Source organism: Ceratotherium simum, chromosome X (genome assembly GCF_057802395.1).
Source record: "Ceratotherium simum simum isolate JZ-2026a chromosome X, ASM5780239v1, whole genome shotgun sequence".
NCBI classification, from domain to species: domain Eukaryota; kingdom Metazoa; phylum Chordata; class Mammalia; order Perissodactyla; family Rhinocerotidae; genus Ceratotherium; species Ceratotherium simum.
The window spans coordinates 26,708,587-26,722,881 of NC_141940.1; the positions used below are offsets into that span (position 1 = coordinate 26,708,587).

Below are 14,295 nucleotides of genomic sequence, written 5' to 3' on the forward strand. Positions count from 1 at the left end.
TCTTTTTGTTGTCTTTAAATCAGCATGGGTAGAAATGGAATGATGTAGTTTTAAAAATGTTTGGTAGTTTTGGGGAAAAAAAATCTTTAGTAAATTAAATATTGTATGGTTATTCTAAAGACATAGTATACAATATATTTAACACATGGATCTACTTTTCTAGTAATATATAACAATGCTACTGTTATAAACAGTCTAACATTGTCTCACCACATTTTGATTTATAGAAACATTAATAAAGAGATGCATTATTTGTTGATTTTAGAAAAACTTGAATAGCATTTCATTGTGATTTAGATGTAACACTTGCGTATTTAGAAAGAGATTTCTAAAATACATTTGACATGAGACTAGCCTCTGTATTTCCAAAATTCAAGTTTAGATGCCCTGGAATTATTACCTAATTGGAAAATGTAGCCTAAGAAAATATTTTCTAAGGAAAAATAAAAAGTATAGCCATTATTAAGTTAGCACAGAAGTTCTCTTTTGATTAGTTAATGCCATCTCTCCTTTGTTGCTATCTTCCAGATATTGTCACAAATACAGAAGTATGATAACTTAATAACACCTGTAGTGGATTCATTGAAATACCTCACTTCATTGAATTATGATGTCTTGGCCTGTATCCTTTCAAGTGAAGTAATATGTAGATTTCACGTTTCATAGATCTTAATTATGAACGTTTTACTTTTATTCTACATTCCTTCAGTAACCATCTGAGGTTATTGAGTTGGCTGATCTGAAGGTTGACCAATCAGGAGTTTGTGTGCACGTCTGTGCTTATATATATATATATATATAAGGACAGACAGTGTTAAGTTTAATAAACATCTTGATATAGGTAGAATCTATCTTGCTTGCTGACATATGGAAAAGAGGCTAAAGAAGAAAAGTTGGTACTACAGTGAGTGTATTTTTCAATAATTTGTAATAACTTGAAGCTAACAATTTTATTTTTTCCCAAGATATGAAATTTTTTTTGTTGTTTTAACGGTCTTTGTTAGAGATGTAGTGACTGAAAATTTTTTCTTAATGTATGAAAGATTGTATAATTGAAGCTTTAGCTAATCCAGAAAAGGAGAGAATGAAACATGATGACACAACCATCTCAAGCTGGCTTCAGAGTAAGTATTTTTATTTTTCTAAGGATGAAATTTCCATCTTTTGTAACTTCCATGCTATGTATCCTGTTACCTATGCTAAGAGCCTATTTGTCAAGAGCTCTTGAGAGTGTCTAGCCATTCAGCTTGTTCTACGGTGTCCAAATCCTTGGCTGTGTGAGGAGGTTCATATAGTACTTATTGATTTTCCAACTCAAGAGGCCAGTATTGGCTATGATAGAATTTGGGCAAACTATTATGGGGAGATGAAAAGTCCTTTCTATTTTATTATCTTAGAGGAGTAATATTAAGGGAACTATTTTCTCTTTTTATCCTGAGGTTGCAGTCATCTTAAAAGAACAAAAACTTGGTTGTTTAACAAAAAACCCTAGCCTTGGTTTTTTTTATTTTTTTTATTTCTTGTGCCTTTGATTTCTAGCAGCCAGTTCTTTTTTTTCAACCTATCGTGTCTGATAGCTGAATCTTGAAGTAGCTCCCCATTGCCCTTTAAAGTCTGAAATCTGTAATAAGTCATACAAGTTAAGTTCATTTGGAATCAGGTCCTTAGTCACTGTACTAGCCTCATCTTTCACCTCTCCCCGATATTCTAGGTTCGATTAATATCGAACTTCTTGCACTTTTCATGGCCCTTTTGCACATGTTATTTTCTCTATTTGGAATACCCTTCTGTGCCCACTCATCTTCTCCACCACCTGTTCTACTTATTCATTAGATTTCAGCCTAGAGGTCACTTTTCGTCAGAAAGCTTGTCCTGTTAACACTCCCACCCAAAAGTCAGAATTAGATGCCCCTCTTCTGTACTCCTATGGAAACTTTTATTCATCGTAGAGTTATTTCAGTTTACTTTTCTATATCCTTCACTAGACTGTAAGCTCCTTGAGGGCAGGACCTGTGCTTTGTCCCTTATCCTTTAGGTGCTCAGCAAATAATTGTTGAAAAGGCTACAGATCACTTGACTTTACTAGGATCTCCTCCTCTTGTCTTTACTGGGGTTTTCTCCCTACTCATGATATGATAAAGACTATTAGTTAAAATTGCTCTTTTGTCTGCTTATTGGTCTGGCAATGCTTTACCTGTTTCCTTGCCTCTCCAAACTAGTCGCATGTTCCTAGATAAAAAGAAATTTTTTTCATGACTCAGACATTTGAGGGGCAGGTGTTTTGTTGATCATTCAAGTTTACTGAGTGATCTGTAAGATTTTGTTGTGGCCTAATTAATGTCACAGGCTCTGGAATCAGGCTGTATAGATTTGAGTCACTGCTCTACCACATACCAACTGTGTGACCGTGAGCAAGTTACATGATATATCTGTTCCAAATTTTCCTCATCGAATATATCTGTTCCAAATTTTCCTCATCGAAAGGTTTATACCAACCTGAAATGATTATTACAAAGATTAAATGAGATAATTAACATAAAGTGCTTAGTACAATGCTTGGCATAGCTATGCTCAGTAAATATTAGCTATTATAAATTATAAAACTCCATTCAATGGCATCAGCAATACAATTATTTCTGTCTCATTTTGTTTTAGAAATTGAGTAAGCTGAAGAAATGACACTAAATATTGTGCTCTTTGTTTTATGAACTGTTTTTAAAAAGCCCTATTCTTTTTTTATTTCATATAGGTCTGGCTAGTTTCTGTGGTGCAGTTTTTCGTAAATATCCAATTGATCTTGCTGGTCTTCTTCAATATGTGGCTAATCAGCTAAAGGCAGGCAAAAGGTATTCATAGCAAATTATATGTAAATGAAATTCAATAATTAGAGTACTTCTGGTGGTATTGGGATGTTGAGATTGCTATTATCCTGAAAAACTATTTATTGGTTGTAGTCTTAAGTAGAATAGATGCTTACTTATTTATATGGAATCCTTTAATTAAAAGAACTTATAATTTAATACATAAACACTTTTTTGCAGGAAGAAATGTAATATTTGGGTATATATGTAACTCATTAAAAAGACTAACTCATTTTGACTACCTGTTAGGCTTTTGAATAAATGGTTAATATGGTATATTGTAAGTCCTCTTATGACAAAACATACTGCACTGTTGATTATGCCACTGGACAATAATTGGCCTTTACATTGAGCATTTGGTAGGAACATGTTTGAGGGTGTATATAATATCTTTAAAGCACAATTATATTTTGAATTTGAACTTTAGAGACACATAAAGCTTACATGCGTTTTGGACAGTGTCCTCTTTTATTTATAAATACTGAGTCTTATTATTTTATTCTGGACCAATATCAGTGCTTAGAGTTTGAATTAATATGTATATTAAACCTCATCAGCAGCCGACTGACTAGAATCAAATAACCGGAAATTGTTTTCAAAAGTTTTCTGGTAGAAAACAAATAAAAACCTGTAAAGCTATCTGGTATTCCAAACAGGTATTATCTAAGTAATTCTTGATTACTTATTATTTTGGTTTCGGGAAAAATGTAAAAAAATAATATTTAGATTCGGGATTTTATCAGCATATCACTTACACTATGCTCATCTATCGGTCATTCCTATATACATTTTACTCTTCTGTGTCTATAGGCCAGGAGAACATAATGTTATTTTTAAATCTATAACTCAGTTTTCTGTACTGCAAATATAGTTTTGTGACCATCTAATTAAAAGATAGTTTATAGAAAAAATAAACTAAATTTTAAACTAAATAAACTAAAATTTACAGAAATAAAATAAATTTCATTGGTACTTGTTGCATACTAATTTGCATGAGGGCCCTCATGTTTTCAAAAACTATGTTTAGGGAAGGCGAGGCAAGTTGAGAGAGTAGCACTTAAGAATCTTAGAAAACTGTTCCTTTGTTAATTTGTGTCTTGGGTATGTCTAGCTTTACCTTTGGAAAAACACCTGTATTTGTTTTGTAGGAAAGAATGTTTTCACATTATCTTCATTACTTAACTAATTAAAAATGATCTTGGAATTCATATGATGTTATTTCCATTGGCACAATAAAAATTTGAGAATTAAAATGCATAACTGTTGGCACAGTAATAAATGTACTTAAGGCTGACCACTAAGCCGTCATCTTCGGCTCAAATACCACAACTTGGAACTCCCATTTCCTTCCTTTTTTTTTTTCCCCCTTTCTCCTCTCCCCGCTTCCCTCCTTCTATTCCTTCCAAGTGTGTGTGGTTGTTTAGAGAAATGGCCCTACATCATCAAAAAATGTGTATTGGCAGTCCTGTACTGGAGGATAAAAAATGCTGTGAAGGACGTTATTGGGTCAACTGATAAAAATGAAATATGAACTGTAGATTCAACTGATAAAAATGAAATATGAACTGTAGATTAGATAAAAGTATTGTATCAGTGTTAGATTTACTAAAGTTGATAACTGTGCTGTGGTTATGTAAGAGAATAGCTATATTCTTAGGAAATACATTCTTAGGAATTTTAGGGGTAAGATGTACCCCTAAACTGATGTTATTTACTAAATAAGTTACTCTCGAATGGTTCAAAGAAATTGTGTGTGTGTGTGTGTGTGTGTATGTGTGTGTGTGTGTGTGAAGAGAGAGAGGGAGGGAGAGAAACCACAAATGATAAAGTGAACAGGAGTAAGAATGTTAATAATAGGTGAAGTTGGGTTGGGGTAAAGGGTGTATGGGTGTGTTTTGTACTATTTTTAACTTTGCATCCTATCTGTAAGTTTGAAATTATTTCCGATGAAAAGTTAAACATATTACATGCCCCAAATATTTTTCAGTATGGTTCTAGGAATGCAGTTTTTCCTTAAAAACCACTTCAGCCCCTTCCCCCCCAATATTTATATACAAATAATTTAGAGATTATCAGTATATTAATTATAATATATTGTCACTTTTATGTTTGAAGTTTCAACTATAGACTGTTTTTTTTCCCTAAATAGTTTTGACCTGCTTATATTGAAAGAAGTGGTACAAAAAATGGCAGGGATAGAAATTACAGAGGAAATGACAATGGAGCAACTAGAGGCTATGACTGGTGGAGAGCAGCTAAAAGCTGAGGTGAGAGTTGCTATTTTTGTTTATTGACTTTTTAAATTCAAAATGTATACATGCTCATAGTAAAGAATCCAGACAATACATAATGAGTAGATAAAGCCAAACGTCAAAGCCATACATACCCTCCACTCACAACCACCCCCACCTCCCTTTTAAAAATTGAGATATACTAGTTATTTTAACCTTTTTAAAAAGTTGAAACAAAGTATAAAAGATAGTAAGTAATACCTCTGTAAAGGAAATAAATATCAAATCTTCTGTGGTCTTTGATATCCTAACTGGCATAAATCTGAACATAGGTACTCTGTTGTTGAATCTGCTCCACGTTGAATAAAGAAAAATCCTTTATAAGGGACTGCAAGGTAGAAAATGGAAAATATGCAGACGTTTAAAGACAATTGACAGTCATCTTTAAGCCCATGACTGTAATCAGTAATAGTGTCACTGAAATAAATTTGTGAAGAAAGGGAGTGTATTAGTTTTCTATTTTCAAGGTTGTAGCTGAAGTCTTTCTGTGTCTTTTTCAAATCAGATGGCATGTGTTATGTACTATACACTGGTAAGTTTGTATCCTCTCTTGTACAGGGTGGTTATTTTGGCCAGATCAGAAACACTAAAAAGTCCTCCCAGAGATTAAAGGATGCACTATTGGACCATGATCTTGCTCTTCCTCTCTGTTTGCTTATGGCTCAGCAGAGGAATGGGGTAATCTTTCAGGAAGGTGGAGAGAAACATTTGAAACTTGTGGGAAAGCTCTATGATCAGGTAAGTTAAAGTGGCTTTTATGTTTATGTGGATTTTTTTTATCCTGATAATGGAAAATACAGAATGCGATATAATTTGAAAAATGTCATTTTGTACATCATATGAATGTGAAACAGCTCTAATGTAAAATAGACATTCTGGAAAAGGGGCTATTTCTGTGCAAATTATGGTATTTAAGAGATGGCTTTAGGAGATGTAATAATATGTATAAGGTTTTCAATTAAGTAGATAACTGAAGTTGTTTGCTCTCATATCTTTTCCTGATCTCTGGAAATCTGGAATTTCAGTCACAACAAAGTAAATGTGATCTTTATTTATAAAATATAAATATTGAGCACCAAAACCTATGGTTAGCCTACAAAATTTGACTATCACCAACTATATTACAAGGGAAAAAAAATCACATATATTTTATAAATACAGTTTTCATCTTTTAAGGACAAAGGAATTGACTTCTATATACATAAAATTGTTGTACGTGGTGTAGGTAAATATATTCTGCTACTGAAAGTGATGAACAAGCTTGGAACTTGAGATTGGTTGACTATTAAAGCCTTAGATTAGTCAACTTTTCAGGGCCTCAGAGTCTTTTTTTGTATTATATAATTATGTTTGTAGATTGTCTCTAAAGTTCTTTCAAGTTGTAAAATTTGAATTCTTATTTGTTAATGACAATGTCATTAAAATGACATATCTTAATCATTTTGGAAAATGTTTATGGTGGTTTTGTAAAATGGTAGCACATTTGTGTTTTTTTGTCTTATTTTTTAAATTTAGTGTCATGATACCCTGGTACAGTTTGGTGGGTTTTTAGCATCTAATCTAAGCACAGAAGATTATATAAAGCGAGTGCCTTCAATTGATGTGCTTTGTAACGAATTTCATACACCCCATGATGCAGCATTTTTCCTGTCTAGGCCAATGTATGCACACCATATCTCGGTAAGTATCTTTGCTGACATTCAAGAACGATTCCAAATTATTTCTTAACTGTTTTATTTGTAAATGCATTTTAGTTTGACATAGATATAGATTATGTCTCTTGGAGAGTTACTTTTTGTTAATACTCAGCTCTGAGCAGTGTACAATGAAGATGCCCCCTTTAAAAGTAAGTCTTATTAGTTCTATAATTTGACTGTTACTGTACCACCAGTTGTCCAGGTTGATGTCAATGGAGCCTCTAGAACTATAGTTCTCAAACATTAGTATAGATGAGAATCACCTGGGAAGCATCTTAAACACTCAATCCCATGTCCCCAAATTCTAATTTAGTAACTTGGATGGTACCTGGGAATTTGTTTTGTTTTTGTTTGTTTGTTTACAAGCACTAGATAATTCTAGCAGGCGAATGTGGTACGGCATTCTGAGAAACACTCCGCTCAATACAGAGAGTCCTCTTTTCTCACTGACAATATCCCTGTCAGTTAGTTGACTTGCTGTTACACATACTGCCTTGAAAGAAGTCAAGACAGATGGACAGAAAGACTTAACCACCCCCAAACGCTCTAAAAATTCTAGCAGTCTCTGTTGTGTAACTTCTAGGAAGGGTATATTCATCGTTCTTGTTTTATTTGTCTCCACCTAAATGAAACAACTAAAAACAAACAATAACAACAAAAGCAAACTAGAGCCTTCCCAAGCAGGGTATTCCAGTAGTGACTGTATTGAAATTCAAGTAAGAATGTGAGGGAAGAGGAGACAACTCTCCCTCCTGTTCTCTATCTGCCACCTGAACTCTTCCCTGCAAAGCAGTGACCTTTAATGAGAATTTACTTTTCCTTTTCCCTTAGGACTATGGTCAATCCTCTGTTTGGAAACTGTGGTACTTCCCCACTCTGACTGGAGCCCCAGCATATTTTTCATTTTTGTGTAGGCTTGGATTCTGGCCCTTCTGTTTATTTGTTGTTGTTTTTAATTCTGTACTATACAAGGCTTTCACTACAGATTTGGGGGAAGATCTTTGACCTTTCTCTTAAAACTGGGATCCCTTCTTTGTTCCCAGTAGGGATACAGGGCTGTGTAGTAGAGGCATGGAAAAAAGGTGCTGAGAAATTTGGAGTCTGATCATGTAATCGACCATCAGCTGTTAGTATTTACATATCAACTGCTACAGTCTCACACTTCCCTCTAACAACTAACTAAATGTTAACTGATTTAACTATCACTTTATTAGCATTATGCAGCAATTCTGTGCTGTACGCTCTAGAGGGGAAAATGGACTAAGGGAGTAGGATTAGGCCTTTTCTTTCCCTTTAGAATCTCAATCCAGAAAATTTTATGCTCTCTTTGCATAGTTATGTCTTGTGTTGTCGCCCCACCCCACAGTAGATCAGTCTCAGCTATACAACAGGGGACCTGATTTCTTGAAGGACTGAGGTGGGAGAATTGCTTCATCTCAGGAATTCTGACCTGCCCTGTGCTTTACTGAGAAGTGAACACACTAATCAGCGATATTGAACCCTAGCAAACAGGAACACCTGGTTGCCTGAGGTTGGCTGAACTTTTCCAGGTCAGAAAATGGAGCAGGTCATTCATATCAATAGCTACCTTTTCTGTAGCCTGTGTAAAATATTGTGTCTTTGTCATTTAAGAGATACAAAAATCTAAACAAAGAAATGTCATTTCCCTCTCAGGGTTGAGGAGGAAAACAGAGAATTATACAGAGGTGTCTATACAGCCAAGTTAGGGATAAGTCTGTTACCTATAGGCCACATGCCACCCTCTGGAAAAGGAGTTCCTTGGCAACCTTGGTTGCACTGGATGGGCATCCAAGCTTCTCTGGGGATCCTTGCTTTTGCTTCTTGAGTGAAAGCCTCTCTTGAAGAGCCTTCAATGAGAGAGTATGAGTATTGGACAACTGTTAGGTCCCTTCCATAAGTTGACTACCAGCAGGCTCACAGGGGAATAATTCAGCCAACCAAACACTGCTCAGATTATTGGGCCAAGAAGGGCTTTTATTTATTTATTTATTTGTTTGTTTGTTTGTTTGTGAGGAAGATCAGCCCTGAGCTAACATCCATGCCAATCCTCCTCTCTTTGCTGAGGAAGACCGGCTCTGAGCTAACATCTATTGCCAATCCTCCTCCTTGTTTTTTTTTTTTTTTTCCCCCGCAAAGCCCCAGTAGATATTGTATGTCATAGTTTCACATCCTTCTAGTTGCTGTATGTGGGATGCGGCCTCAGCATGGCTGGAGAAGCGGTGCATCGGTGCGCGCCTGGGATCCGAACCCGGGCCGCCAGTAGCGGAGCGCGCGCACTTAACCGCTAAGCCACGGGGCCGGCCCCAACAAGAGCTTTTTGAACAGTAATTAGAAATACAGCAATAACTGGATATCAGTTCTATTTCATAGATCTGGTTCCCCAGGTGACTTGAGATGTACAGCTGTTAGGCCTCTCCATTTGACTAAAGATGTGAGCTTGGAGAGGGAGTTAAACTGACTTTAGACAAGGAAATATTCATCCTAGATAAATGTGAAGTATAGCCATCTTTTCTGATCAAGCCTATTTCTTTTAAACTAGATAGGGACTGTGGGGGTGCCTAGCAATATAAGTCACAGATTCAGAACCAGGTGACTGGGGAGCCTGAGGCTATCTTATAACCCTCACATGCCTATAACCTAATTTTCATTTTAGTTGTTGAGACCCACCTTGCAACACGTGCCTGAAAGAAAGGCTTCCCCCTCAGTTCATATCCTAGATCTTGCCCAAATCAGGTAGCTAAGCTATCTTATGCAGGTAGTTTCAGCACTCTTTTATCCTGTGTTTTGTTAGAACCTTAGCAGATGTAATTCTACTCACATAGATTCATATCAGTTACCGGCAATAGGACCCGTCCTCAAAATTTTAAAACTCTTTCTTATTCCAACTGCTATTCTCTCAGGTCTCTGATGTAATTGGGACCTCTCCCTCATAAGTAATGTTCTTTGTAGCTTTGTCACCTGTGTGGTCTAAATAGTTATCAACATGCTCTCTAAAATGAGGATAACAGGAGATAAATCTTCCCACTTCTAGAATAATTTTGTAAGATTCTCAGAGCCTGCTTGAGATACCCTCTGGAACAGAGAGTATTTGGTATGCCTTCAGTCCACTGAGTCTGGGGTGTAGACGCACTCAGCAGGGAAGGCAGCTGGACTGTAAGGAGCCAAGACTCTTTTCCCTATCATGATGCAGAACTGGAAGTAGAACCTTTGACCTCTGACTTTCTACTTCTGGGTTCCATTTAGCACAAACTGAATGATTTAAGTGCTTTTCTAACATAAAGAAGCAGCTAGTTTTGGATCTCCTCTTAGGTTCATCTTCAGAAATGATGCCTAACCCAAAGAAAATTTTCTGGGTGAGAGCTCTTTCATCCTAAAAAGACTGAAGGACATGAGGCAATAGCAACAACTCCACTTTGTATTATTTTCTTTTTTACATTTGGCATACATCTGTGAACTAACATGTAGTCCCTCCCATTGTACTAACAGATTCTTTTTCTCATATCATTAAGAGAATGGACTTCCTCTGACTTTCCCCAAATTAGGATAAACCAATAAGGCCAGAAAAGCTGCACTGTCAGTTCCCACGCTTTAAATTTCAATATACCATAGCCATTCATAGAAAATTTATTTAGCTTAGCAGTAGGATGACCAGTTGGTCCTGGTTTGCCTGAGACTTACTCAGTTTTAGCACTGAAGTCTTGCATCCTGGGAATCCCCTCAATCACTGGCAGACCTGGACAGTTGGTCACCCTACTTAGCAGTCTTATAATTTCCTCATAACTTTTTTTAGTGTTGATCCAACTTCTTAATCGACACATTGTAATAACTAATAGGGGCTATGTGTAGTGATAAGATATTCTGTCCTAGTTGGCTGTTACTAGTTCCATTCTGCCTTTTTACTAGTGTTAAGACCCTCTACTTGGTTCCCTTGAATATCTCAAAAGCAGGAGTGGGAACTCTACATGTTCAATCCTTGACACAGCAGTAAGGGAGAGTAGGGTGTGGGGAGCGGATGGGGATCACACATACCCTATTCACTTACTCAACAGGTCAGATTAAATAAGAATCTTCTGAAAAGCTCCTAGTGAGGGCTAGGAGGACAGGACTAAAGATTGGAACAGCTTCTAGGGATGATTTATCTTAAATGTTGTTGGTAAGAAATTAGAATTCCTGCAACAGTTTTGATTGATCATCTTCTGATTCTTGGAAAGGGAACATGGGCTTTTATATTATGAAAGTCAATGCTATAAATTGTGTTGTATGTGTGTGTTTTTACTCTTTATCTCCAGTCAAAGTATGATGAACTTAAAAAATCAGAAAAGGGAAGTAAACAGCAACATAAAGTTCATAAGTACATTACATCATGTGAAATGGTGATGGCTCCTGTCCATGAAGCGGTGGTCTCCTTACATGTTTCCAAAGTCTGGGATGACATCAGCCCTCAATTCTATGCCACATTCTGGTCATTGACAATGTATGACCTTGCAGTTCCACACACCAGCTATGAACGGGAAGTCAATAAACTTAAAGTCCAGATGAAAGCAATTGATGACAATCAGGAAATGGTAGGTTTTTGTTCTAGTAGCTCAAGTGCAATAACTTTGTGGTATCAATTCAATATTATCCATACTTTGAAATTGTATTAGCTTGGGTTCCTTAAAGCTGTGATCTTGTTGCTGTATAATCTTTTCCTAAGTGGGTTTAATGGTGACCTCTCAATGGGTGGGTCAGGGGCTTGGTGAGTGTGTGGAGGTAATGATCAATCAAAAGGTATTTGAGTTTGCTTTTCTAGTAAAGGCTATGTTAGTAACTTAAAATGATCTGTGACTCTAATTGCAAGAGCAACAGGAGTTCTCAAAAGGAGAACTCTTTAGAAGAATACTTTATTGAAGAGGTGAGTCTTGAGCTGAGTAGGCCTTGAAGATAAATTAAGTTTGGAAATTCAGAGGCAAATTGGCTACTCCAGAGCCCCAGCAAAGGTGTGAAGTAGTCTCAGGTTTTAGGAGACCACTTTTACTGTAGTGAATGGGCTTAGTGATAAATTTGGTTAGGATGGGGCCAGATTATGTAGAGCAGTGCAAGTTAGAAAAGAAAACTTGATAAAATTGAGAGCTATTTTAAATTCCTGAGCAGGGAAGTGATAGTGGTAAAACTGGTATTTTAGAAAGATTACTCATGACAGCAGTATGAGGGATGCATTTGATAGGGGAAGGGACTAGGCTAGGGACCAGCTAGGTGGCTTTTTGGGTAATTCATTGTGAAGTACTGAGAGCGTAGACTATGGTGGAGGTAGTGGGAACGCACAAGACTTGTAAGCAATTGGGATACTGGAATGAAGGAGAAGGAAGAGTCGAAGATGACTCTGTGCCTCAGACTAAAAGTACCGGTGTTGGGAAGGTAGCCAGTTTTGATGATGTACGAAGACTGGATGACTTCGTCTTGGATTTGTTGAATGGAGGTGAAAGCATGTCCAAGTGGACTCCTAAACATCCTTGTTGAAGTAATTAATATGAAATATCAGCATTTATCTCTTTTTGAATTTTTTAACCAAAAGAAAGGGAGGTAATGTGCCCGTAGTTAGAAAAGTATCTAACTTATACTTTGTAGCCTCCAAATAAAAAGAAAAAAGAGAAGGAGCGCTGTACTGCCCTTCAGGACAAGCTTCTTGAAGAAGAAAAGAAACAGATGGAACATGTACAGCGAGTTCTGCAGAGACTGAAACTGGAAAAGGACAACTGGCTTTTAGCAAGTGAGTTGTTAGAATTGTTACATTCCTGCTACTGCTAAATTACAAAAGCAAATCTTGATGACTTTGGAGATGTTGAAGTGTATTATGTTTGTATTTCAACTCAGTGTTCACTCTCCCATTCTTTGGTTATTCATTAACGCAGAGTCGACTTCACATGTTCACTGAAGGAACTGATTTAGTGTGCTGGTGAAATTAATTAACTTATAATTACAATACTGGCAGCTTATTCAACTTTTCTGTATAAAATCATGTTTCTGGGGAAATTATAGATAGAAAAATGTCCAGAGTGAAAATGAAAGTCTTGTCCCAGGCATGACCTTTTGGTTACAAACTATAAATAGTTTGTGGTTTTATAGCATTCTCTACACTAAAATTAATATGTTGTCATGTTTGGTGGCCTTGAGGCACTTGAGGAAGAAGTTTACCACTTAATATATTCTTCCCTTATTTTTAGAATCTACCAAAAATGAGACCATCACAAAATTTCTACAGCTGTGTATATTTCCTCGATGTATTTTTTCAGCAATTGATGCTGTTTACTGTGCTCGTTTTGTTGAATTGGTACATCAACAGAAAACTCCAAATTTTTCCACACTTCTTTGCTATGATCGAGTAAGTTCTTTTTATTGCAACCTTTAAAATAAAGTCTCACACAAAGATAGCTAAACATTATAATCTATAGAGGTATTATTGTGTGTGTGGTTAAAAGCATGAACTCAAGAGCCAAGTGACTGAACTTGAATCCTAGCTCTGCTACTTTCTAGCTATATGATCTTTGGCAAGTTTTTTTAACCTCTCTGTGCCTCAGTTTTCTTATCTGTAAAAGGGGATAATAGTACCTGCTTGATAAGATTGTTGTGAGGATTAAATGAGTCACTACACACAAAAGCACTTTGAATAGTGCCTGATACAAAATAAGCACCCCTAGTTAACCTGTTAACTCAACATTTGGGTTTATATGTTTGTCATAATAGGTGGAACTCTCTTCTCCATTCTTAACCTTCACCCCCTCAAAAAACAACAGTAAAGCTTACATTTTCGCACATAAGTAAAAGCAAGGATGCTTTCCAGTATGGTCACGTTCACAGATTTTTGCATCTGGCTTTTTTCTTAATAATTAATTACTGCATTTTGTGGTTTAAAAAAGTAATATATGTTACAGCATGTAAGCTGCCTATTTCTGGTTTCTATCAGCCTCGCCTCTGCTTACTGTCCCCCTAACTCCAGTAATATCTGTGGCTAAATCTTTGTTCAAGAAGATATGATGTAATAATATGATAGTTTTTTCCTTCTGTCATTTTAAATCAGCTTTCTTTATAAAAGTTTGTTGTTGTTGCTTTATGAATGTGCTATTTCTTCACAAAAGCCAAAATTTTTTCTCTGGAATTGTGAATATAAAAGGGGAAGATACATTTTGATGAAACTTACCTGTTTAGTTTATTATGGTTTGGTTTAACATGATCTTTTAATATTCTAAACTAATTTTGACCTTGATTTGTTTTTATTTTTCAAATGTTGTTTCCTGTAGGTTTTCTCTGACATAATTTACACTGTTGCAAGCTGTACTGAAAATGAAGCTAGTCGATATGGGAGATTTCTCTGCTGCATGTTGGAGACTGTGACCAGGTGGCACAGTGATAGAGCCACATATGAAAAGGTGTGGCTAATAAATACCC

General features: G+C 36.1%; 1 protein-coding gene across 9 annotated transcripts in view; it reads left to right on the forward strand.

Moving 5' to 3' along the window:
- Nucleotides 1-14,295, forward strand: part of THOC2 (THO complex subunit 2) — a 110,645-nt gene that overhangs the window by 75,299 nt on the left and 21,051 nt on the right. For all 9 annotated transcript variants that reach the window (XM_087427265.1, XM_087427266.1, XM_087427269.1 and 6 more), the window contains exons 17-26: nucleotides 529-622; nucleotides 1,044-1,124; nucleotides 2,750-2,846; nucleotides 5,011-5,128; nucleotides 5,711-5,890; nucleotides 6,668-6,832; nucleotides 11,160-11,435; nucleotides 12,478-12,619; nucleotides 13,074-13,231; nucleotides 14,148-14,276. In XM_087427265.1, the coding sequence (XP_087283391.1) occupies nucleotides 529-622; nucleotides 1,044-1,124; nucleotides 2,750-2,846; nucleotides 5,011-5,128; nucleotides 5,711-5,890; nucleotides 6,668-6,832; nucleotides 11,160-11,435; nucleotides 12,478-12,619; nucleotides 13,074-13,231; nucleotides 14,148-14,276 (1,440 nt within the window). The remainder of the gene's footprint in view (nucleotides 1-528; nucleotides 623-1,043; nucleotides 1,125-2,749; nucleotides 2,847-5,010; nucleotides 5,129-5,710; nucleotides 5,891-6,667; nucleotides 6,833-11,159; nucleotides 11,436-12,477; nucleotides 12,620-13,073; nucleotides 13,232-14,147; nucleotides 14,277-14,295) is intronic.